This window comes from Mycteria americana, chromosome 4 (genome assembly GCF_035582795.1).
Source record: "Mycteria americana isolate JAX WOST 10 ecotype Jacksonville Zoo and Gardens chromosome 4, USCA_MyAme_1.0, whole genome shotgun sequence".
NCBI lineage: Eukaryota > Metazoa > Chordata > Aves > Ciconiiformes > Ciconiidae > Mycteria > Mycteria americana.
Window position 1 is genome coordinate 32,413,137 of NC_134368.1, and position 25,487 is coordinate 32,438,623.

A 25,487-nucleotide genomic window follows, 5' to 3' on the forward strand; every position below is an offset into this window, starting at 1 on the left:
TGTATCCTAAAAGTAACATTTAGATTTGAAACTTCTAAGGAAAATCGATTGACCTTCTCAACATGCCTATTAAAAACACCCCACTCATGTCTTTCCAAGGACGAAAACTGTATGTGAAGGAACCGTGTACCTCCATTAAACTTTTGATAACAGAAAATGTTTGGATACCTCTCTTCTGAGAATGTTCAAAGCTTTTATGTAGAAGGCAAGGCGGGGGGGAAATCTATACAGCAGGGCACCTATGATATGAAGGGTCACTCTCATAAATTAATTGCTGTGCTTATTTACTTTTTAACTGTTTTTTCCCAGGTCCTCCCATTATTCTATGGGCAGTCGCGCTTTTTCCCATGACAGTATTTTTATACCTGATGGGAGAACAGAGAGTGAACAGGCCATCCAAGCAATGTCACAGGAGAACGTTTTAGGAAAAGTCAAAACTCTTCAGGTAAGAAATTGTAAGTGGGAAAAATGTGTAAAATGTGATGGAAAATGGTCTCCAGAATGTGTTAAATGTGGATAAAGGTGAGTTGCAGTTTCTCAGCCATGTAAGTTGTCTGGCCAAAAGCCATGTAAATAGTTCGGATAATCTGCAGAAGATCTAGGTTTTGGTCTTGAAAGGTACGGCAGTGATGCTGCAAGCAAATCTGCAGAAATGTCTGCATCTTGTGGAACTCATTGGAATTGAACTAATGGTTTTGGCATATCCTGATCTATATGCCTGACACCTACAGATGTGGTACTGAGTGAAAAAATGAGGATGGTGTTGGTGGCAGGGAATGGCATGCAGAGTAAGACTTCTTTGCAAAGCTGAGTTAATTATGCTTTTATTCATATTACATTTTTTTTTTCTCCTTTTTCTCCCTGTCCTTTCAATAGTTCTCATGAAAGGTGCATATGTTTATCTCTCCAAAGCAAACAGCACATAAGTAACAACATAAAAACCACATTCGGGTATTTGCTTCTAAAGAGCTTTACATGACCTGCTTTCTCTTCTTTTCCAGAACTCTGTCCCATTACTGCTCTAACTAATTTTTTTGCTTTGCTTCTTGCACATCTGTAAAATTCCCAGCTCCATGCCTATCTAGGCCTTGAAAGAGCTGTCCTTCAGAAGCACGTTTCAGTTTATTGCTCAGGATGCTGACATGTCCTGCCAAAATGTTGATAAATCTTTAATGCTGTGTAGGTGCTGTTACCCTGTAGCTGACTAGTAAAATACCCTTGATTTCTTTTACCTCCAAAGTCTACCCGCGGTCCGTCTTTTCTGGTGAGTGAGAGATCACGCAAGTAGACAGACCCGACGTTCAGGATGAAATTGTTCTTTCTTCCTGCACGGTGCTGTCAGCAGACAGAGCACCTGGACGGCATTGGCTGTGCTGACTGTGGATGAACTTTGAAGTCAACACCACTCTAGAACAGCTCCAATTTCTCTATGCTGTTTTTTCAGCTTAAATTTCCCTGGGTCAGGTAGATTCAATGCATGCTACTTTCCAGGCTAGAAACCATTAGTTGGACCTGTCTTGCAGAATGCTTGAGTGTCCTTTGGATACAAAGCTCTCTGACTTCTGCAGGGAGCGGTGCCCTCCCTGTGTGTTAGATCTCTTGTGTTGGCTTCAGTACATTAGCTTTTCTGTGAATACCTTTTCTCTTTGTAGGAGTGGCTTCTCCCATTTCCAAACTCACCTTAAAATTTCCAATGAAAATTATTGCCTTCACTAAACTCAGAGACATGATAAAAGTACAGTTACTGCAGTTGTTAACAACCATCTTCACTAAGTAAATAGTAACTCAAGAAAATTAAAGCAAAAATAATCACCCTTGAAAGTCACAAAATAAATAGCCAGTGATATGCTCTTGCTTTGTATGAGCCTTTTTTTGATGTGGTTACTTGCATGTATTTTAAGGGGGAGTGTTGTTTCAGCTGCTTGATGTCAAAAGTATACTTACCTTTTTATTTAAAATTGGAGGACAGTAGTTGATTTTTATCATTTTAATATAGCTGCAACCCAGCCTGTAACAACACCCCCGATTCAGCTTTTCCCAGTCTACTGATGATGGTGATAGCCGGAGCAACCCATTCAATCAGAAAGCAAGTGCATAATAGATTGTAAATTACACTTTTAACTATTTACATATTTACACAGAAGTTATATATTCATCTAAATGTCCATGGATTTTTTTCATATCCCCACGGAAAGGCTCCTTATAACAAGCCCAGGGGCCACCTCTTGTATCTGCAAAACCTGCTGCCCAGCACATAACTGTCCCCATTTCCCTAGCCATGATTCATGCAACTGTTCCCTGAGTTTTAGGACAAAATCATGCCAAAATCTCATTGCACGTTTTTAGGTTGACCTTAATGTTGACTCCCAAGTCTGACCAGTTATTTGGACTATCATTCCTGTCTGACGGTTTTATGCAGTCCATACCCCATCCTATTTTTCTGCTGTAGTATTCTAAAAGGAGACTGTGTTTGCTGCGTGATTTTGCAGTCACAGAAAACACTGATACTCGGTCTCCAGTTATCAGAAGCTTGTATCTACTTTGAAGTCCCTTTCTGCAAGCTTGCTCCCACAGGGAATGTCTGTATTCCTTCAAGTGGTGGAACAAGAGGAGACAGTCATCTCTTCTGAAGAGCACTCCACTCCTTAAAACCAATTCTGACTGGCCAGCTCCCAGTAAAGTCATTGCTATGCCACCAGCATTACTGTGGTTTTGCCCAGGCTTGTGTGTCACGGTGGAAGCACGGCATTTCCAGTTTCCATTTGCCCGCCAAGATGCTCCTCAGTAAAGAAGTGTTGCCAGGATTCAGTGCCCTGTGCTGGCTCTGAACGTGCTGTATTCCAGACGGAGATCAAAAGCTCTGCAGATTTGAACCTGTTTCAGGATTTTTTGGGGAGTGGTACTGTGAACATTCCTGGAAAACTTAAATCTTTTTTGGAAGAGGCACCGTGCTTACAAGCCCAACTGATAGCATGGTGAAAAGGGTTTTGAAATCAGAACAGAAATGCAAGCCGTTTAATACTGATGGTGCTGGATCTCATTCTGCTGACGACCAAAGTGTCTCCCCCTTCTCGCCTTTCATTTCTGCTGACTTTGGAGTGTTGATGAACCCACAAAAAAATGTTGTGTAATGGTGCGAAACTCTGTAGCAGTCTGGGCAGCTGGCCAGCGTACGCACTGGTTCAGCATCTTATTGTAGGAATTCTCTCTTTCTGATTATGTGTGCAAGGTAAATTAGTTCGTTCTGGAATAGCTCTCATTTCTTTTTATTGATTTTCAGATTGGTAGCATTCATCTTATCGGGCTTTCTACAAATGGATTTGGTCATGTTCAAAGGTTTAGTGTGTGCTAGAAGTCAGGGTGAGAAATGTCTGACTTCTTGTTAACCTCCAATAGCCTTTGTGTACCCTGAAGTTATTTTGTATTGGCTCAAGCCATCTGCTGTTGTAAAAGCAGTCTTTTCCTTGTCCTTTGGATCTGCTGAGATTTATCTTTACCTAGTTTTTAAGACCCAGTGAGACCCAGAAAGGGTTTTTAAGACCCAGAAAGCCAGCCTGAACCTGCTCCCACAAAGAGATGGTACCCAGGCACTGGTACTCTTAATGCTGAACTCATTTAGTTTCTTGGGACTGGGTGCTTTACTTCTCATACAGGACCGTGGATGAGACACAAGGAATGTTTAGAATCTAAATCTAGCAGTGTGTCAGAACAAACCTAAAAGAAACTCTGGGAGCTTGTTTTTACATCCTTCCCTTTCATAAGTTAGTGGGGTTTTTTCTTGCAGCAAAGCGTGTTAGATCCACTTCCTCACATTTTGCAGCTATGACTCTTCTTCCTACTGCTGATATTTGCCAGAAATGGCCAGCAAAGGAACAGAAGAGGGTTTTTGTTTCAGACCCACAAAAACTGTAGCAAGTAAAATGGAAACTTGTTTTGAGCGTTAGCGCCTTGATGTGTCTAAGTCATGATCTCCCTTTTGCTGTGACAATCCCGTGGTGTGGCACTGCTGCTGCTGCTGGAGGCAGGAGGACAGCTTGTTCTCCACCTCTTGCCTTCACTGAAAGTATCTCGGGTCATCTGGCATGCATGAGGCTGTGGCAGTCAGCTACAAGAAATATTAAAGGTAGGCCATGGTATATGGCTTATTGCATTTAGGAACTACTGGGCTACATCTTTTTTGTTTCATGCGGCCACCTGGTTTAAAACAAACAAACCCTCTGCTCTGTAAATTTGTAAAACACCCATTTATTACACAGGTATTAATTATGATAAAACATGTCTTGGGAATCCAGACTTCTTGGTCAAATTCTGAAGGACCACTTTTTAAATTCACATTTCCCTGGCTTTGTAACCATGAATGTCCCCAGTCATTTTCTTCCTGTCAGACCTAATGGCTGTTCAGTTTTGGATCCCATTTCTTTTAGTCATTAACGTATCTTAGCTAATGCTCAAGCCAGTCCTTCCCCTACTGTGCGTTGCACATCTGTATTCTACCCGCCATCCCCATTGTCGTTTCTGTTTGATATTGCCCAGATCTCAACAAGGCTACAAAGTCATTTGCTAAACCTCAAAGCTATTCTCTTTTAACTTGATGCTCTGCATTTTATTGAATTGGGAGTGAATTTTCACTGCATGATTGCCCAGCTTTGTATTTCTTACAATTCATTTCTTTGTTGCCAATATTTTCTAGTGCCACTGCAGCCTAATTGTTTTCTTCACATTTGACAATTGTTTTCACTTTATAAACTGAATTTATCATTTTTTCTTAATCATTCTAGCATTTCTGGGGCAGACCCCCTTTTTCCTATGATCATATTAAGTCCTGGAAATGAGCTTCCATTTTCCTTACTCACATTTGCTTTGCTTTTGGTACTCTGCAAGGAGAGACTCAGGTGACCAATGCCACAGATCCTGTAACTATCTTCAGGCTTCTCCAGAAAGTCTTGCTCTTAACACGTGAGCATCTGTAAGTGGTCCATTGCCACTGTATACCGAAATCTTCATTTGCATCTGGATTTGCTGCAAATACGTTATCTCTAGAGATCCATATAGAGATCCATATAGAGATCCATATAGAGATTCAGTTTGCTTCTTCACCATTCTTCTATTTTGGACTCTCCCAAAATCTTTCTTGAAGTGTAATGCCCCAACCACATGCTGCTCCAGCAATGGAGAGTGGACTACTTCCCTCCCTGCATCTTATATCCGAAACACCTGTGGTAATACTTCTTACTTTCCTCCTTTTCAGTAGGTTTACATGTTAATTTTACATCTAGTTTACTTTGTAAAGCCTCCAGCTATACCAATATAACTTCATACATGATGATTTCCAGTTTATTCTCTCTCTTTGATTAAAAAAACCCACAATTGCTTATGTGGGGTGTCTTGCTTGTTTAGATATGCTGCAGATTTTCCTGTTTGGATAAAGAAGTGGACTCACTTCCATAGAAAGAACAATTAGGTAAACTGTCATTTCAGCCTAGAAAATAAATGATAAGAGAGAGATTATGATAGAGATGCATGAAATCATGAGTGGAATTGAGAAAATGAATAGAGAACAATTATTCAGTCTTTCACAGCATGAGAACACATGAGCATCAGTTGAGATTAGTAACACTTTCAAACCAAAACAAATATTTCATTTTGCATAGTTGGACTGTAGAATTCATTGTCATACAGCACTGTTATTCGTGAAATATTCATAAAAGTTCAAAGAGCAATAAAACAAATTCATAAAAGAAAAGTTCCCAACTGGCTATTGACTCCAAAAGTCCTCAGATGCCACAAATCATTGGAATGTTTACAAGGAAAATCTCAGTACGGGCTCACCCTGTTCTTACATATTCCCAAGGCATTTGATTTTTGGGTCACTGTGAGAGCCTGTATAGGACCAAGTGGAATTTCAACAGTATGGCTCTTCTTAGGACAAGTATTATTGATTAAGCCATTATTTCACTATTATATATAACTAGAAAACATAATTTAATTTATTTATACATCTGGACATTGCAAACAGGCATGAAAAATAGGTATTTGAGTTGAAGGCAAAATATGACCAGCATTTCTTGTAAGACTTGTTTGAATGGAATCAGCTGAAATAGTACACTCTGTTTTAACGATTTTTAACTGAACAGAGTAAGCAGCTCAGCGGATCCGGTTTTGGATTCACTCCAGGCACAGAGCCATAAGAATGATGTGGTTTCAGGGGGCTGAATCCAACATGCAGGCAAGCAGGCATGTACACAGAAGAGGAGCCAAACTGGAGTGAAAGAGGAGATGTACAGCCCGATCTGGGCTCTCTGCCGGTTAATATGGAAAGTTTGTTCTGTGGCATTTCCTATGCAAACACAAAGAGTGCTTTGAAAGTCTAAGCTTTTTAATTTGCTGTAGGTGCCAACCAATGCAGAGCAATTTAACTTGGGAGTTTTATTTCTGAAGTTATTAACGGTAAGTTAGTGTAAAGATGTTAGTTAAATAGTATCACATTTTAGCAAATTATTTTGCATTAAATAAAAGTGAGCCTGTGTCATGGTCCAGTTACTGAGGAAGATTTTAAAAACTGGATGAGTGCAAACTTTTTTTTTTTTTCTGAATTCCCAGTATTTCTTTGCCTTTCTTAGATGTGCAGCCCTGCCCCTCACCTCACGCTGAATGGCACCGCACCAGTAGCCACCCGGGTTGGGTGTGAATAGGCAAACTCTCATGCACCTCTTGAATCTCATAGAAAAAAAACTGGGGATGAGGTAAACCTAGTGTGGAGCACAGCCTGATGATCCCATCCTGAAGTTCCCCTGTGTGTGTGGTCCCTCTAGCCGCTGTTTCATGGTATAACTGTCGTATGTGGTAGCCACGCTGTTTTGGTGCTGAGAATGGTTTGCAAGTCCTGTGGAAATACCTGTCCACTGCTGCAAACTGAGGCACTGGGAAATCCCATTGGAGTTGATAAAGCTGGAAGTGGAAGGTGCAGGCAGGAAACCTTCATCTCTTTCCTTCTGCTTCTAGCTGACAGCTGGATTTTGGAGCAGGACAGTGATTTCTGGCTGCTAAATTACAAGCCTTCTTGCACAAACCAAAAGAGAACAGGTTTATTTAACTGAGACCAATAAGCGTCTATGGAGAATTCCAAATGGGTATTTAAACACCCTGTGCATGACTGTGCAATGGTAGAAGAACAAAATGTCATGCCTGCAACTTCTAATGACCGGAGTTGCAAATAATCCTCCTTAGGCAACCGTCATCCACATGCTGCCAGCACAGGGAATTCTCAAGTACAGAGGATTTAAAGGTTTGTGTTCAGAAATGTATGTCTAACTGAAACTTTTGAGAAATTTAAAGTGGATGCTCCTTTTCAGGGAATATGGCCTCTTCTCAATGGCCTTGCAGCTTAAATTGATGTATCTCTCCATCTCTGGGTTGGACTGTGTGTGTTCTTCCAAGTAAAAGTTGTAGGTTTTTTCTTTTTTTCAGGCATGATGCATTTTTAGGGTTTTATGATTGACCAGGTAGAGAATGTATCTGTATGAATTTTTTTGAGAGAGGATAATTGCATTGTAGCTACAGTATAAGCACACCTTAAAAAAGAACAAGCAGCAGGTTTTACATTGCTCTTTGAAAGCAATAAGAATAAATTTGCTCAGTGGTAACAATAAGCTACTTGAGATTTTGACATTTGGTATTCAGCATCAGCTTTGGAGATTAGAATGCACCGAAAGAAATTGGCCAATGGAAAATTATAAGTGCCGTTCCTTTAAGCTAAATTTGTTCAAAAAATTTCAGTAAATAAATAATACCGAAAAAGAGCCTTCTGACCTGGAAGGAATGTGAGGGCTACTAGAGTTTCTTTTTCAATATTCAAACTAATTTATGCAAGTCTGAGTAAATAAACTTTTAAAACTTTGAAGTCATTTTAAAAAACCCTGTGTACAGTCCATAAATATTGAGGATACTCTATTTCCTGGAAATATCAGGAAAATAACATTTTAAACTTTTATATACACAAATACACATTTTTCCAGCAGAGCCCTCAGCATCCTTGATGACAATGAGAAAGGCCATAGTTCTGCCTGGGAGAACTATTTGTCTAGGAATATGGCTTTTGTAAGAAGAAGGGAGCAGCCTCAACTTAGAAAACACGTTATCAAATTAAGAAGCTGTTCTGAAGTAATTTTCCACTAGCATCAGAGTACCTGCAGGAACAGAGCAGAATTACAGCCTTCACACTGTCTAATACAGACCTGTTTGCTCTCTCCAGCTCCCATTTACGCAGTGGAAGGATATAAAATTTCAAGTCAGAGAATTGCACTGCTAACACAAAAGCCTGGGAGGACTTGGTGAAACCCTTAGCTTTAGACTATGGGTGCACTGCCAGTAATCTAGGCGGGAATGAAACTCTGCCATTCAAAACTGCCCACTATGACAAAATGATGTACTAGCTGAATTTCATTACTTTCTGCCAAAATCCACATGGGCATAAATGATGTGTAACTCAATGAGGAGACTGAGAAAAACTATTCTAATTTAATAACCTGATTACGAGGAGTCTCTGCATGTACTTTTTGTCTTAATAGTTCAATACAGAAATCTGGTAATGTTTTGGGGTAATATGAATAAAATGTATACAAGTCTAGTCCACTGGGTAGCGATGGCAAGCAAGATTGATCTGACCTGAATCCTTTTAGAGGTCCATCCGCTGCTACTAAAGCATATCTTCCCTTGCCAACTGCTCACCTAAGCTATGCTACTGATTCTGTACTATAGGAAAAAAACCCCATCTTTGTTTTACATGCTATCTACTCTAATCTTCTGCAGTTCTCAGCGGCAAACTCATGTCAGGGGTACACCTGACATTCCCACTGAATAGAAGCTGCACAGCTGAATTGAGTATTGCTGAGCTGTAGATGATCATAGTAACACAAGACAGAAATGGGAGTTCTCCTTTGGAGAATTTTCTGTGCTTGAAAGAGAGTAAAGCAGGAAAATTAGTCCATGGTTCCTTCCTTCCTAACTGAGAATGATTCCCTGAAATATCTCAGGAAGAAAATAAATGTTCCTTACTCCATTTGCTTCTTCTAGAGAATTTCTTCTAATTCTTTTGCAAAAAGTTCTCTTTCAAAGACTGTATGGTATGTGTCTCTGCAGTAGTCAGGGCTGTAATTTCTCTAATTCACCCTACCAGAGGACCTTTGAGAGAAGATTACTTCAACAAGGAAAATAAACGGTGGGAAAGCCCTTTAATCCATTCATCTACCGCATGTCCCCTGCATAAACTTCTTTGTGCAAAAGCGGTGATGTGGCAGTGCCTGTGAGCGTGAGCAGACATGAGTCTGTGCGCTGTTCCTATGAGAGCAAGCATCTAAAAGAAGCTGGGTTTCCCTTGCTTTGAGAATTTGCCTCCTCTAAGGCAGGGTTATGCCAAGCCCTTGACATTTGAAACTTATGACTAAACCTTACAATAAGGATATCTTTAAGAACTACAGATGCATGAGATGCAGGGTTTGGGGGCTGGAGAAGAAAAAGGTTGCCTTTTGGGGCTGTTTTAGCTTCTCAGTGTATACTTGGCTCATGATCTTATTTCTTTGCAACAGTAAGGCTTCATAATTAGCTTGTATGAACAAAGTCTTTATCTAGGACATAGATTAAAAAAAGAGAAGGAATGTTTCAAAATTCACAGTAAGGTTTGAAAAGTTGGCAACGCTGACGAGAACTCGCGTTGATCATCCAAAATCAGAAGTCATGCAGTAAATTCCTGATCTTGGTCACTTTGCAGGGAGAAAGAAGAGGGGGTGGCCACTGTGTTGCAGCAATGTGAGCCTCAAGTTGATCTTTTTGTCCAGAGTCAGAAGTTGCCCTGAGTGTTTCTGTGCAGCTTTCACGTGGAGAAGGGGTGCGTGCTAGCCTTGGCTTGTTTTGCTCATAATATAAATACCTTTTTCTTCTTTTCTTGTTTTTCAGCAACAGTTGGCCAAGAATATAAAATTTGGGCAGCCTCCACAAATGACAGTTTCTGTGAGGACAATGGGGGAGACAAACGCTAGCATGGAAGAGGATGTGTTGCTCAGTAGCCCCATGGAGATTGAGACTCAGCAGGACACAGCGATCTCAGACAGTGGTAATAAAGTAAGCACTTTAAATCGACGTATTCATGGCATTATAGCGGTATTAAAACAGTAAAGTTCACTGGGGTGTAGCAGATGTCTCCAGGGAGGCGTAGCTCAGCTCAGCGGGCTGTTCTGTGTGGGTGGGATCTCTCAGCTCGTGCTTCTTGGACTGGTGAGAAGCGTGTGCTTTTGGCATCCTGAGCCGGGTCCCACAGAATTACCGGTTTGAACGTCTGCTCTGAACTTCCAGCAATGCAGACATCACTCGCAGTGTAGCTAGAAGACAGGAAATTTTTCCGAGACAGAAAACATCTTGATATATGGACTTCCCAGCATGGAAAGTTGTGCACAGCATCAAATGGCAAAAGGAAAATCATTCCAAAATGAGAGAGGTCTGAGCTTAAACCTGTAAAATCCTGGGTCTTGGGGCAAATATCCATATTTCTTGTGGACAGGAACTGAAGGCAAAGAAAAGGGAGAAACATTTTGAGAATGCTCCCTAAATCCAAACGTCCAGTATAATTAAAATAATTATTCAAATTATCCATGAAGATTTTGATGCCGGGAACTGTAGGCATTCAGGTGTCCAGAACGGGCTTGTTCAGGCAGTGAAGAAACAGGACGAGTGATGGAAGATCTCTGGAAATCCTCTAAGGCGAGACTGGTTCTGTGCGTTGCTGTAATGGCTGAAGGGAGCGCGGGGATAGAGGGACATCCTTCCCTGCCCGGAGGAGGCTGACTTTGTGCCTGGGAACTCTTGGGGAAGGCACACAGCAACCAACCCACCATGTGCATGCAGCCTGTAAGATCCTGGAGGGACACCGGGGCATGGGCCTCAGCTCGTGTTCACTAGCCCTGGTGCTAGCTGTGCGAAAGGCAAAGGCAGGAAGCGTCCTCTGCAGCTCATGCATGTATTCAGCCAAACACACAGAACGGAGATTTATGGCTGAGGTGGCCCAAATTCTTCATCAGTCTCAAGGGGCAACATAGCTCCTCTGTGACCACTTCCTTCGTGGCTGTGGTCGGATCTGTCAGGGAGCCAGGCATTTGGGTAGGACCTGCACACTCACGCCTCTCCCTCTGCAGTCTGCAAGGATAAAAATGCAGTCGAAGTAAGGTGTATTTCTTGTGCTTCACAAATACTCCCTTTTGAAGCCATCAGTTAAGGTGAATTGAGAGCATCCTGCGCACTCAAAAAGTGCAGCGGGATTGTGGACACGTTTTGGCTGTGTGTCCTGGTACTAGGCGAGACTCTGATACCAACACAGAGCTCTCTGCAGATAGCCTTCTTGCTGGGTCCTGCAGGAGACCTGAATGTCACCTAGTGACCTCCAGCTCGAAGGAGAAAATAATTCCAGCACTAAAAAACTACTAGAGTATCTTCGTGTAATAAGGAGGGAGAGATCAAATCCTCACAACCTATTCTTTTAAATATTATGTTTTGAGAACAAAATTAATGCCCCTTTGCATAGTTCTTTTCCCAAGTACTGAAGGAGCAAACACCCCTACTCAGAGGAGATTGCAGACACCATCAGACCAATGCTACATACGTAGGGTCAGCCAGAGCACTCGGTACTTTCCTTTTCTTACTGTGCCCTCCTCATTACTTGCTTTATCAGAGATTTCTGGTGCACGGCAGTTTGCCTGGTTTCTGCTCCTGTCTCTGCTGTTGGCCTTGTAACTCCTCTGGATGTTTATCTGCATAGGTCCTGGGGGGACGGGATAGCTTCTGTCAGGAGCTGGTGGCCAGGACCACATAGCACTGCTCCACTTCAAACAGGTTTCCTGTGCTGCTTTGTGACTTTTGATTTTCCCAACTGAGTAACTTGGATCGATGGCAAGAGTTCTGCGTTTCATTTAACTTCTATTTGTAAAGCTGGTATTTTAGTCTTTATACTAACAATCATGTGCCCCTGGTGTAAGGGGATCCCAGCATTCATTAGGTTATGAAGTAATACTGTGATATAATGATTAAAAACAATGTTTCTGGGTGTGATGAATGCTGCTTCAACCCCTGTGCCTTAAAAATCCCCTCCTGTGAGATGGCTAGGAGAGGGATGGTAGCTAAGGAGTCCTGGTGACTGATAGGCTCCGGTTCCTCTGGGGCAGCCGGTTGGCTTTGTAAGAAGAGGGGTCGTCAAGAATCTGGAGTTGAAACTCTTTGCAGCAGAGGTAGTGCCTGATCAGGCTCCTATTTTTGTTCCTTAGGTGTAGGCCAGGAGAAAATGAAGTTATTAAGAGCTGATTGAAATCCTACAAAGCTGTGCTCTTTCTTTTGATTTGGAACCTGGTTATCTTGCTAAGGAAGCGTGAGTGTTTTGCCTTTTGTAGTGTCTGGTAGCAGCAACTGTTTCTGTATAGACAGCAGTGATTCAAGGAGCAGCAAAGAAACTCATAGCATTTAGGAACAAGAATTGTTTATTCATGAGTCCTGCAGTGACAGGGAACAGGGTAAAAATCCCACTCTAACATGCATGATTTCACTAGTCCTTTGAACCATATTTATTAGATGCTTTGCATTTTAATATCTAGCTGTGGTAATCTTGTTTTCTAGTCCACTGACACCCCAGATTTGTTGAGAACAATGAATTTGCCTGGAACAGGACATGAAGTGGAAGAAAAGGTAACAAAACTTTTACACTCGGTTTGCACCAAGTTAATTTCTAATTTTAGTTATTAGTGGCCTGGCAGTCAATTTTTGCTTTAATACACATTTCATTGTTCCACGATCATCCAAGACTTTGTGAATGTTGCGCAGTTTGGGGGCTAGTAAGTAAGCAATAACTAGGATTGAGAAATCTGTAAGAGTTGATTGCAGGAAACAGCAGAACTCGGTCTCTGCCAGTCTTGCAGCATTCCTGCATTTGATGTATTAATCATTGAGCCGTAATTTTCATAAGTATTTCTACTACTTTGTTATGCCTACATGTAATTCAATAAGGGTATGCAAAATGTTGCATCAGCTTTTAAGTAATTGGTTCCCTAATTAGCATGTGTTTAACTTTGGGAGATTACAGAGCTGTCTTGAAAACAATGTATGTGATTTTCTTTCCCTACAGAAGATGTTTTCTCCCTTCTTTTTTTTCTGTCTTCGTTTTCCACTTGGATTGTGCCAAATACCAGTCTCAGGATGATAGCTCAGTGACTTACGGGAGAGGCTGATTACAGGCTCACTCTTACACGTCTAGACATACAGTGCCACTGTATTTATTCATGAGAGGAGTCTCACAAAATCACTTTGTATTTGCACTTTCTGAACCCAAATATTTGAAGAGCAAGAGAAAAAAGTATCAGTCAAAGCCAGTATTGTCTTATTTTATTTTTTGCTGTTCTTTGGTGCTAGCTTGGACAACTCCACATGACTGTGGAGGGAAGGTTTTCAGCAGGCACTGTGCCAGTCTGAGATCCAATACTGCAGTCATCTCCATGCAGAGAGTACAGCTCTGTAGCTGTTCTATCATGATGCTTAGATAAGTCAATCTGACTTGCTCTTGCCTAAAGTGTAGAATCTAAATTATTTAAAGATGTAGATATTTTTTCCACAGTAAGCAAACTTTAAAATGTCCCAGTGTTTGATGTTGCTTAAAACTCTGCCCTTCCCATTCCCAACAACTTCTGAGTGGAGCTAAATTGTGAAAAAATTTCGGTTAGAATGGTCTAAGTAATTTTTAAGTGAAAAGTATAAAAACATGTAGTACTGGAAATAGGAAAATATTAGCTGTAAATATAGCTGTAACTTTCATGTCCAAAGTTCATGATTTGTATAATGGAAAAACAGAGTTTGAAATCTTTTCTAATAACTCCTTTGAATTCAAACCTGCAAAGGCTTGTGTGTGTGTGTATTATTTATTTATTTATTTATTTATTTAAATGGAACAAATAGCTTAATAAGAGCTTCTTGTGTTTGTGATACAAACAGGTCACTCCAGTCAAATCATCTCGGCCAAAAAGACAATTTTCCTGTTCTGGCACAATTGAAACAATCAATTTGGATGCAGTTCCCCAGGCTCTTGCTCGTCTAGACAACAGTGCAGCTAAACACAAGCTGTCAGTGAAGCCAAAAAAGCAGAGGGTGTCAAGAAAGCACAAGAGATTAACAAAGGTATTGAATCACTGGTCAAATAGTAAGAGGAGGGGGGTTGCTTTTGAAGCCTGGTACAAAATAACTGTAACTGAGTGCACCAGGAGTAGCTATAGACAGAGGACTGTCTTAAGATGTGACGAACACTGTTAGAGATAACTATTGAAAGCTTCTTTGACAGATCTTGTGTCTTCAGGGCAAAACAAAATGCATGCTGCTTTCATTTTGTCTTGAAATAAGACAGAGACCTAAAGGTGAAACTGGAGAGAAGATGCAAAGAAGTTTTAATATGGCCAGTTGAGACAAATACTACTTACACCTGAGGTACTTCCACTAGGATTTTACACTGGGAGAGCTTTCTGATTCTAGTTTTTCTAGTAAAAAAATTAGGTCATAAAGGTCTGAAGGATATCTGCCACTGTTAATGCTGCTCTGGTATAGGCAATCAGATATTGCAAAATTTGGTTGGGAAAAAGAATAGATTCTCTAAAACTGGCATGGGTTCTGACAGTGATAATACCACTGTCTTATAAGAAAGAATAGGACTTAAGTAACGCAGCTCTTGCTACAGCTAGAGTGAGTTATCAAATCCTCACTTTGTACACTTACTGCATGGCTATTTTGTTTTTTATCCTGACATCTTACCAGTGCTTGTAAATGGCACAAGGCTATTCAACTAATACAGGGTTCAGGAGAGGCCACTGTCCTTTCTTCTGCACCATTGCACTTGCATTTATCACTCTTGCAATGAAGAAATTAAATTTAAACCTCTTGTTTATACAGAATGTTTAGCTGGAGCCAAATGATGGCTCAACAAATAATAGCTAGACAGGGCATTAGCTGAGCTGGTTTTCTCAAGGGAAGTGCTGGGAAGCACTCTGCAGGTGCAGCTCATCTTCAGACCATGTCACTACAGAGACAAGGAGTAAGCTGTGAAGAAGATCGGCATTCAGTTTATTGCAGGTGTTCCACCCACACGCCAGGGCTGTGGGGCAAGCACGGAGGACCAGCAGTCAGTACGTGCCTCAGTACAGTAGAGTACAGTATTGCTGGGGAGCTCTAGGTTCTCTGTCCATGCATGGTGCCACGGTTCCTGCAATAGAACTAGAGTCTCAGCACAGCTAATGGAGGAAGATATCCTGGCTCAGCATTTGTGAAAAGCAACCAAATTGTGTTTCCCCGAGCAGTGTTCTTTACTGGCTAGCATTGCAGAGCTCTTTTCTCTCGTTGCAGAGCTCAGCAGGCAACAGCTTCTGTCTCTTCAAGTAACAGCTAGATTTGCCATGAAAGAACTGGCAAAACGATACTCTTAGGCAGGTGCTAATTATTTCATGCTTAAAGGATGGAGTTCTAAGTAGTAGAACAGGCATATGAAACTTGTGCTCTATTCCTTGGGCTTCTGTAAATTGGAAATGGCAAGTCTCAATCTGGATTAGCTCATGTACACCAAATGGTGATTCAATATTTAGCATTATACTGTTATCACTGTTGGGATGTTTTCTTTCTTTTAAAGGCTATCGTCCGAATAGGTGAGAGGCATGGGATATATGATGATGTGATCCATAAATTGGGGTGGGTGTGTTGGCTCTGGATCTAAATCATTGTTTAAAAAAAAAAAACAGGTTGTTTTGCATTTGCAACTGATTGTTTGTTCAGTGTAAAGAATAATGAGCCAATAGGCAATATTCGGTAACTCCAAACTTGTCTCCCAATTTTAGGGATCACAAAGTTTAACAATAACAGAATTTGAGCCAGAGGACCTAGAAACGCAGCTGTATGGGAACAGATACCCAGGTTATAATGGACACATCATAGCAGACAAGCTAATCCAGAACAGAGATGAGCAGAAACAGCTTCAACTGGCAGAGGAGAAAAGAATTGAAGATCACTGGGGGATCTTTGAGGCTGAAAGGATAAGGCAGATTGTAGAAACAGAAGAACAAAGAGAAATGGAAGAACAAAGGTGCCAAGAACTTGAGCAGATGCAAAAAGAGCAGGAGAGAAGGCGTTGTGAAGAAGAGAGGAGGCAGTATCTCCTTGAAGGACAGACATCTTTGAAAATGGAAGAGCAAACATGCCATAAAGAGGAGAGAACACTGCTGGAGGCTGAAAAGAGGCAAGAGCTGGATAAGCAGAGACACAAGGAGTTGGAGGAGCAACAGGGACAAGAGCTGGAGGAGCAGAAACACCAGGAACAGGAGGAGCAACAGGGACGAGAGCTGGAGAAGCAGAAGCTCCAGGAACAGGAGGAGCAATATAGACGAGAGCTGGAGAAGCAGAAGCTCCAGGAACAGGAGGAGCAATATAGACGAGAGCTGGAGGAGCAGAAGCGCAAGGAACGGGAGGAGCAACAGAGACAAGAGCTGGAGAAGCAGAAGCTCCAGGAAGAGAAGGAGCAACAGAGACGAGAGCTGGAGGAGCAGAAGTGCCAGGAACAGGAAGAGCAGAGATGTCAGGAGTTGGAAGAGCAGAAGAGGCAAGAGCTAGAGGAGCAGAAGCATCAGGAATGGGAAGAGCAGAGGCGCAAGGAGCTGGAGGAGAAACAGAGACGAGAGCTGGAAGAACAGAAGAAGCTAGAGCTGGAAGAATTAAGGCAACACGCGATTGAAAAACAGTGTCAAGAGGAAGAAGAAAGAAATTGGCTGGAGGAACAAAAAGAACTCAAGGAACAAAAAAAGGAAAAACAGAGACAAGAGCTAGAAGAGCTTCAAGAAGCTGAAAAAAAGCTGAAGCAGGAGAAAGAAGCTGAGAGCCTCAAACAACAGAAGAAACAGGAGGAACAAAGGCAGCATTTGAAGGAGAAAGGGGGAAAGACAGAGAAGGAACAACCCCAGCAAGTAATGGATAAGAAAAAGAAACAGGAAGAGCATAAAAAACACAAGCTCACAAAACAAATGCACATGGAAAGTGCAGAGGGTGTGCAACAAGATGAACTGAAACAGCAAAAGGAACAAAATGAACAAGAATGGAACAAGCTGGAAGAGCAGATGGTAGACACAGAAGGACAAAATCTTCAGCAAAACCAACAAGAAAAATCCTTGGAACAGCAACAGGACAAGGATCAGTTGTGTTCTGGAGGGGCTGATAGGCATCCGGTAGAGGAGAAGCTTCAAGAAGGATCAAGATGCCAAAAACTCAAAGAGCCAGAAAAAGGGAATAAAACAGCAGAAGAAGTCCTAGCCCAGAAACTGAAGAGAGAAGTTGAGGCTCAGGAACAAAAGCGAATAGGGGAAGAACTTAGGTGGCAAGAGGTAGATGAAAGACAAACTGCATCCAGACCCTTCACATTTCAAGTGTCTTCTGGAGATAAACAGATCATATTTCAGAAAGTAAACCTGAGTCCAGTCATGCCCATCAAAGGAGCAGGACTCTCTTCTCCATCCATTAAAGACTGCAGGCCGCCCGCTTCCAGCAAGGGCTCTCATACACTCCCGTCATCTGTGTGTGTACCCCATACAGCTATTCTGGTTACTGGAGCACAGCTGTGCGGCACAGCAGTTAACCTGAACCAGATAAAGGACACAGCTTGTAAATCGTTACTTGGCTTAACGGAAGAGAGAAAAAATGTGGATATTCCTTCACCAGAGAAGGCCCAGAAAAAAACCCAGGAGCCCAAGCCCAGCAGCAGTAAAATGAAATATGCACAAGAGACATTGAACAACCAGGCCGTACTAGCTGAGTGGGCTTCTATCCGCTCCAGGATCCTAAAGAATGCAGAAAACAGCAAATACAATGAGAGAGACCGAGTAAGTGTCTGCAGACACAGTGATGACTGGACACCCCGAGGACGGGGTGCTCCCCATGGTAACTTGAGGAAAACCCTCTCTGCAAATGCAAAGTTCTCGATAACACCAGCGTGGCAGAAATTTTCAGAAGCTTCAAAACACTGTTCAGATGCTGAGAATGTAAGTGCGGCAAAAGGCAAAGAAACAGTGGCTGTAGGAAGAATCACTGGCTCATCCGCTGATTTGAAAGAGGATGTGGCTTCCACTTTTAAGGATAACTTAGCTGAAAAGGCTAAGGAGAAAATGGAAACCCATAGTGAAATGACAGACAACACAGAAGGCTGTAAATTTGCAAAAGATCTTCCATCTTTCCTTGTTCCAAGCTTTCCTCATTCTCCGGGTAAAGAATTACCCCAGGCAGAACTTCCCAGTGCCCTGGAAAATCAGCAGAATAACAGCACAAAAAAAGCAGATAAACCAGCACCAAATGGAGAAGAAAATATTTCTCCTTTTGGGATAAAGTTACGAAGGACAAACTACTCTTTACGTTTCCATTATGATCAACAGGCAGAGCAAAGGAAAAAGAAAAGATACAGTGCAGGAGATAGTTTTGATGGTGTGCCTGACCCACTAGTTACAACAGAAGGTGAGAAAGAATCCTCTGTTTCTGCTCCACGAGAAAGTACCTCCCCTGGCATGGGGAGAGCGAACGTCCCCGGTATTTTAAAAGACTCAAAAGACTCTTCAGTTACTGTGGTGGAGATTTCACAACCAGCAGGCACACCAGTAGTCCTACCAGCCACTGGCCAGAGTGCTTTACCCCCTCATGAGAAACCAGCATGCAAGTCACTGGTGCCTCAGAAACCTGCTCTAGCTCCAAAGCCCACCAGCCAGACACCACCATCATCTCCTCTCTCTAAAATGAACAGATCAAACCTAGCTGACACGCTAGGGCAGAGGTTGGTTAAAGCTGAATCGGATGGTGGCTGGAGAAAAGAAGAGAGAGCAAATGCAGCGCACCCCATACCATCCAATGAGTACAAAAATGAAGAGGAAGAAATCAGAGAAAAGAAGTCATTTTTCCCATCTATAAGTATTCCATGGAGAGAAAAAAATGACAAAAAGCCTGAGCCATTGAAGAAAGGTATGTATTTTTCAAAAGTCATTTAGCTATTGTCTGCATTTCCAAAATAAGATACTGGAGGTCCAGGGGAAGACATTTGGTCTTAAGCTAGAATTTTTACCTGGCATGTTATTTGTGGAGTACCACTACTTTGCTTAGGGTTGTCTGAATGAATGGGACTTCCCATCCCCACAATTTAATTCAGCAACACACAAACTCAGTGTGACCAGTGCGACCTGCTTAAGAAAGTTAATTTCAAGGAGGTAACTGAAGTGTGTGTGTGTTTTCCTTGGTAGAGATGCTACCTAGTTAGTCAGAGGATGGACTCTGTGTTCCATGTGTAATGGTGTTATCAGATCAGAGGGAGTAATTTTTATAATTTACATTATACTGTTTCAATTTTTTTAGGGGAATATTATCTAGCTTAAAGAATATTAAGATCTAGGTCCCCTTATAGTGCCTATCCCAGGCAAATTCTCTATCTACCCCAATATAGCTGGGCACAGGAGTCTGCATTTCAGAGGCACTCTTCAGTAGTAGAAGTGATTACAGCAGCCATAGTGGCTCTTCAGAGGAAGGTTGAATGCCCCTGTGTCCTGAAATACTATTCTGTACAAGAGGAAAAATTACCCTTTCAGTGTAAGGACGCTCAAAAGAACAAGGTAGGAATTCAGCATTTAATTGGGAAACCCCAATTTTTTTCCATTCTTGAACTTTGCAAGCATCAAGATACTTCTAAAACCGTATCTCAGTGGAACCGATGCTTATTTTTTACAATTTTTTACACTTTTTCCTTTCACTTCCATTTTAAAATAAGGATTTATGGAAACTAGTTGGAGGCACAGCTGCTGGCCTGGGAGAGCAGGGCCCGGGCCAGCTGAGGGTTTCTGTGCTCACCGAGCTCTGCAGGAGCACCTTTGCACCCCAGTGCTGCTCCCTGCCACCCACAGCTCTATAAGGGGTGCTAGCCCCAGTTTCATGCAAGGTACAGAAAGTCAAATGCTCAAGTGACGATTTAAAAGAAAACCCAACATTTTTTAAGAGGGGCAGCATTTATAGGAGTACATAATTTCAGTGCCCTTTATTTGGCTGAAGTTTGGACTTCTTCCCTGAAATATGGCTGGAAAATGAGGGAACTGCAGTAGGTAGTGGCTCGATCCCTTTCATCAGAGGTGTAAACAATCAATGTATATGTATCACTTTCACTTAAATACGTAGTAAATCAGGCTATAGCTCTAAGAGTCTGTGGTAGGCTTTCTCACAAAAAAGGATCAATTTGGAGAGGTGCATGAGTGTGTTGAATTAGGTCTTATTCTTGAGGCATAAAAACTGTTTCAGGATTTGACATGCAGTCCACAAAGGTCTGTGAACGGCATGGCATTCAATGGGCTTACCTCCAGTTTTCACAAGGTAGAGAAGTTGTACTAGTTTGCTTGAGGCAAGAGATGTGCATTACTTAACCAATTCTTTTCATGTTTTCTTTCAGAAAAGCCAGTCCTCCAGAGCAGGCACTCTTTAGATGGCTCTAAATTGATGGAAAAAGTTGAAACTTCACAACCCCTTTGGATTACATTAGCGCTGCAAAAGCAGAAGGGATTTCGTGAGCAGCAAGCTACGAGGGAAGAGAGGAGACAAGCCAGAGAGGCGAAGCAAGCAGAGAAGCTGGCTAAAGAAAATGTAAACAATATTTAGAAACCTGCCCATTAGAAATACTGATACCATAATTGTAACTGTTAGCTAGTTTTATCATGTGAAAAGGATTTTTTTTTTAATGTTTGGTTTGTAAGATTTCATAAAAGCTAAAATGACAGTGAGTAAAAAGTAGTCTGAAAGTCTGGAGCTCCCTTTTGCAAAACCGAGACCTCCAGGAGAAAATACTGTGCAATAGTGTGACAATTTTAGTGTAAACTCTGATGCCTGAGTATCAGGTGGTAGTTAATGGCAATCATAAGCATGACCACTGCGCAGGTGATAGAACAGAAAAATTGTATGTAACATGGTTCTTTCAAAGCTTGAGTAAATAATACGTTAAGCCTTAATGCTTGGGGAATAAAAGCTGGAATACTCATTTATAGGTGAATATAGGTGAGTATTAGTAAGTTTGAATTTATTTTTATCGTAACGTATTATTTGGATAAAATGTAGATGAGTGAAAGAAATGAACCATCATGTGAAACATCCAAATGCCTAAAGCAGGCACTGAATTCAATTATCACTTCTTTCCTGTTCTCTAAATAGCTATTTACTCTCAATGGTTTTCCATTAGTAAGAAAAACACTTCTACTTACGGTACAGAAGTGATGCTACACAAGCAGTGATGCTGTATATAGATACCACAGATGGTAAAAAGGGAGATTTTGTGGATAACTAAGTATATTTTGATGTTGTTATGAGACCCAAATTTCTGATGGACACGTACATAATTACAGACATAGATAATTGGCAGAATAAAACAGCAGTGGGTGTGACATTGCCCACAGATGCACACTGTGTTTCAGTACTGTATGTAACAGGTAGGGCTGGCTCAAACTGTTCAATATTTTGACTGAAATTACAACATGACAAATTTAACTTTGTGGTTTTTTTTTTTTTTTTTTACAGTCTTTAATAACTGTTAGTTTTAGAAGTATCAGAGTGTTTTGAGTCTTTGCTGAAAAGGGAGGTTAAGGAGATGACAGGTGATGAATGAAAGCATCAAGTGTGACATCTCTTACTTGTAGCCACTACATGACACATTGTTTCTCATTTAGCAGTTTTCCTTCTCTGTTCTAGGCTGCTGTAAGTAATCAATCAGATAATAAAAGCAGCAGCAGCAAAACAAGCACGCTGCAGAAATCTACACCTCAAGAAGGGGAGAAGAAAATTGAGACCGCTGTGTCAAGACTAGAAAGAAGGGAGCAGCTAAAAAAGTCGAACACCCTTCCAACTTCTGTGACAGGTACAGTGAGAGATTCAGATTTACTCTAGGAATAATGCACTTCAGAAATGGTATTGCATGTTTATGAGAAGGTGAATTAACTATTTTTTTCCCCCTCATATATTACCCCTAGAATTACAAATGCATTTGCTTTCAGCACGGAACAACACAACTTGTTCCAGCCTCATGTGCTGGCCATTATGCTGGAAGTACACCATTTTAACAGGTTTTTACCAGGTCCTCTAGGTTATCAAGGCTGCACTACTGCATTTCCTTAGAATTGCCCTAGTTCAAGTTAAAAAAATTAGTCTGTCTCCCCAAACCATATCCAACAGCATTTTTGGAACATGACTAATGCACATTAGAGGGATTTGATCTACTGTAAATTGAAATTGCAGTACTGTTTTGCCTTTAGGTTGGGGGTTGGCATAGGGGGAATGATACTTAACTTCTACAAAGTGTATTTGAGTAGGAAATGAAGCATATTGTGTTCCCACACCTCCCAGTTTGCCAAGGAGAAATGCTCACCCCAGAATATTTGGAATGAGTAGTCTCGTTTCATTCAAAAATGCAAAAACTAATCAATTCAGTTGAAGGTAGCCTGACACTTTGAATTTAGGACTTCTCCCTCCCAGTCAAGTATTTCGTATGGAAGGTTGGAACCAGAACCTACTACTTTATCTGTCACTTCAGTTAAGCTGAAACAATTACATATTCGAAAGGCAGGCACATTAAAATAAATACTTCCCCAAAGGGCATAATATTTGGGGTGGTGTAAGGTGATTGTTGAAATAGAGACTTGCTGAATATTTCTCTAGCCAACATGAGTCCTAGGCAAAAGGTTTTGTAGAATAGTACAGACAGGTGTCGAAGAAACCTTTTTACAAGTTGCACAGTAAATAGCGTGGGCTTCTTTAAAAGTAAATCCACATATCAGTTGAGTCTACTCGGTACCACTCCAAGCCAAGAATTATAGAATGCAACTATTGAAAGCAATGAGGTAATTAATTTATCTGATCTGTAATAGTAAAGGCTAAAACAGTGCTACTCCTGCGTTACAGACTGTTCCAAGCTGAACAAGCCCCATGCATGCCTGTATTCAGTTGGTTCAGCAGCTGCATGTCCACACTGCAGCTGCACGCCAGTGCAGATATCCCTGAGACCTTTACTTGCAACATCTTGGGTTGGACTAGATGATCTTTAAGGTCCCTTCCAACCCAAACCATTCAAAGATCTCACATAGGTTGCCCAAAACTTTCATGCTCCCTGTTAGCCTGCTTCCAGTGTCCAGACTGGCTCTGGAGGTGGGCAGCTGGAGGAGCTTTACAGCATTCCTGTCAACCTGTAACAGAGCTCTACTGCAGCCCTACCCCAAAAGATTCGGTTGTGTGACGTTATGCTGCACACGGTCAGTTCTAGCAGAAACCAAACTCTAGCACAATAGATGATGCCAAATTAGATCAAAGAAGGGCCAAAACCCAATTATCCTTGGTCAGTCTGTCTGCACTAGAATGAGAGTTTCAGGAGGAACCACCAATTTTGAGCTACCTAAAGTGAAAGCATAGAACTGTGTTGGCCCTAAAGGAAACAGTGACTGGATTTCCATGTGATTACTGGCTACATTAGGAGTCCGGTAGCCGTTATCAACTACACAAATATACTATATACAAGTATTTGTTTATTATGGATGATGACACTGATTTGGGTTTCCCACAATTAGGAGAGCATTTAAGGCAGAAGACTAGGCTAGAAAGTGTTTAAAATAAAAGTTTGCTGAGTCCTCCTCTAAGGACATTAAAAAAACACCCAAAACTTGAAGAAGTTGGTATATTTCAGACTTGCACTTGAGTCTGGTACAACAGGAACTGATAAAAGGGTGTAACCTTTAAAATAGCATAAATTACCATAACCTTTAAAATAATTAGCTTTTCAAAGTGTCTGTCTACAGAAATAGCTGCTACTACTGTTCATTTACTTATAGCTAAAAATCCATGATTAAAGATGCACTAAAAAGAAAAATAAACAATTTTTGCAATCCATGCCATTTTAAAGCTTTTTAAAACATTCAAAACCTGAAAATGAAATGCAACTAAAAGCAATTTGGACTGAATATGAACATTTAACAAAAAAAGCTTTTTGGCTCATAAAAAATAAAAACATGTAAGGGGGGATTAGTATTTTGTAATTAAGATTTTTAGAGTTACTCCATTGGCTTCAGATAGGACTCCTTTCTATCCAGGCTGCCTTCAAGGGCATTCACTGTCTCAGAATTAAACAGTCTTCCCACCTGACTTCTACAACACACTTCCACAGTTCTGCTCTGTAAAGTTGCTTGTTAGAAATCAGTTGCTTATTCCACACATTTTTGTGGTGAAACAGCTGTTATTTTAAAGAAAACATGACAAACAGCTATTGGAGAAAGCTGGTTCATTTCTTCTTCAGGATAGTCTCATGGGAGTGGTTAATTGAGGCAGAAAACTATAGGACCGCTTTCTTCTCTGCTTATTTAAGAACTCTAATCTGAAGAGGCAATCTAAATCCTACTGAATACAGTTGGGTTACACATGTTCAGCAGCAGCATTACCAAAGAGAAAAAAAAATTCCAGCTTTACTTCCCATTGGTTTGCTACATTACAGATGTAATTAAAATAGTTTATGTAAAGAAGACAACTGGCAAATTGGAAATGTTTCCTCTGGATCTCACAGAGACTGACAATTTTGTCCCTGTTTTTGTGAGTTACATTACTTGGAGTCACCTCTGAAAAAGGAAACTGAGCTCCTCCTAACTTGATTATTTTGCAAATTCAATAAAAAGTAAGATTTAACTAAAAGGGTTGGAAATAAATATGAAGTGTTACATCAGAACATCTTCACAGAAAAGAAGTGAAATCTCTAGAATCCTGCCACAAAGTACAGGGTTCCACTAATTGTTTTTTTCTCTTCCCCTCCCCACCCCATCAAAAACAGTGGAAATTTCAGATTCTGTTCCATCAACACCACTGGCAAAGGAGGTGGCCAAGAGATTCTCTACGCCTGATGCTAACCCTGTGTCAACAGAACCAGCCTGGCTTGCATTAGCCAAGAGGAAAGCAAAAGCCTGGAGTGACTGTCCACAGATCATAAAGTAAACTGTAAAATTACATCTCTGTTGCTGACTATTAATTGCTTTCTTTTTATTTATTCAGCTTTTTACACATCACAAAACTGAAAATGCATGTACTGAAGGACTGGAAACTGAACTGATTACCATTTTGCTCTAGCTCACTGTAAAGTCTACTAAAGTCATATATTCCATTGCTTTGATAAATAGCTAAATGAGGTCACAGCAAAAAGTTCAGAGGCAGACTCTTGCAAACATTTAAGAATGCTCAGATACTGGATGTAAATTTTAGCGAGATTCAAGCCCATAAAAAGGGCCAGAACTTCAGTTCAGAAGCTCCTTAAATTCTGTGAGTATTCGGTTCTGGAATTTTAGATCTCTACACTTAAGTGGAGATCTCAGAAACTTTTTTCAACACTCCATTGTTGAAAATTAAGGCAACAT

At 41.1% G+C, this 25,487-nt stretch overlaps 1 protein-coding gene across 1 annotated transcript; it reads left to right on the forward strand.

Annotated features, from left to right (window-relative positions):
- Positions 1-310: 310 nt before the first annotated feature.
- On the forward strand, positions 311-25,071 carry CRACD (capping protein inhibiting regulator of actin dynamics). Its single transcript, XM_075500100.1, has 8 exons — positions 311-445; positions 9,952-10,116; positions 12,652-12,720; positions 14,017-14,199; positions 15,897-19,047; positions 20,513-20,703; positions 21,799-21,964; positions 24,911-25,071. The coding sequence occupies exons 1-8, from the start codon at positions 326-328 to the stop codon at positions 25,069-25,071; spliced, it is 4,206 nt and encodes a 1,401-aa protein (XP_075356215.1). The 5' UTR covers positions 311-325.
- Positions 25,072-25,487: the final 416 nt, after the last annotated feature.

Bases quoted from the DNA above. Each gene is read 5' to 3' on its own strand.
- CRACD (XM_075500100.1), top strand. From the start codon at position 326: ATGGGCAGTCGCGCTTTTTCCCATGACAGTATTTTTATACCTGATGGG. The intron at 446-9,951 runs GTAAGAAATTGT...CTTGTTTTTCAG, and splicing joins GAAAAGTCAAAACTCTTCAG to CAACAGTTGGCCAAGAATAT. The intron at 14,200-15,896 runs GTATTGAATCAC...TCCCAATTTTAG, and splicing joins AGCACAAGAGATTAACAAAG to GGATCACAAAGTTTAACAAT.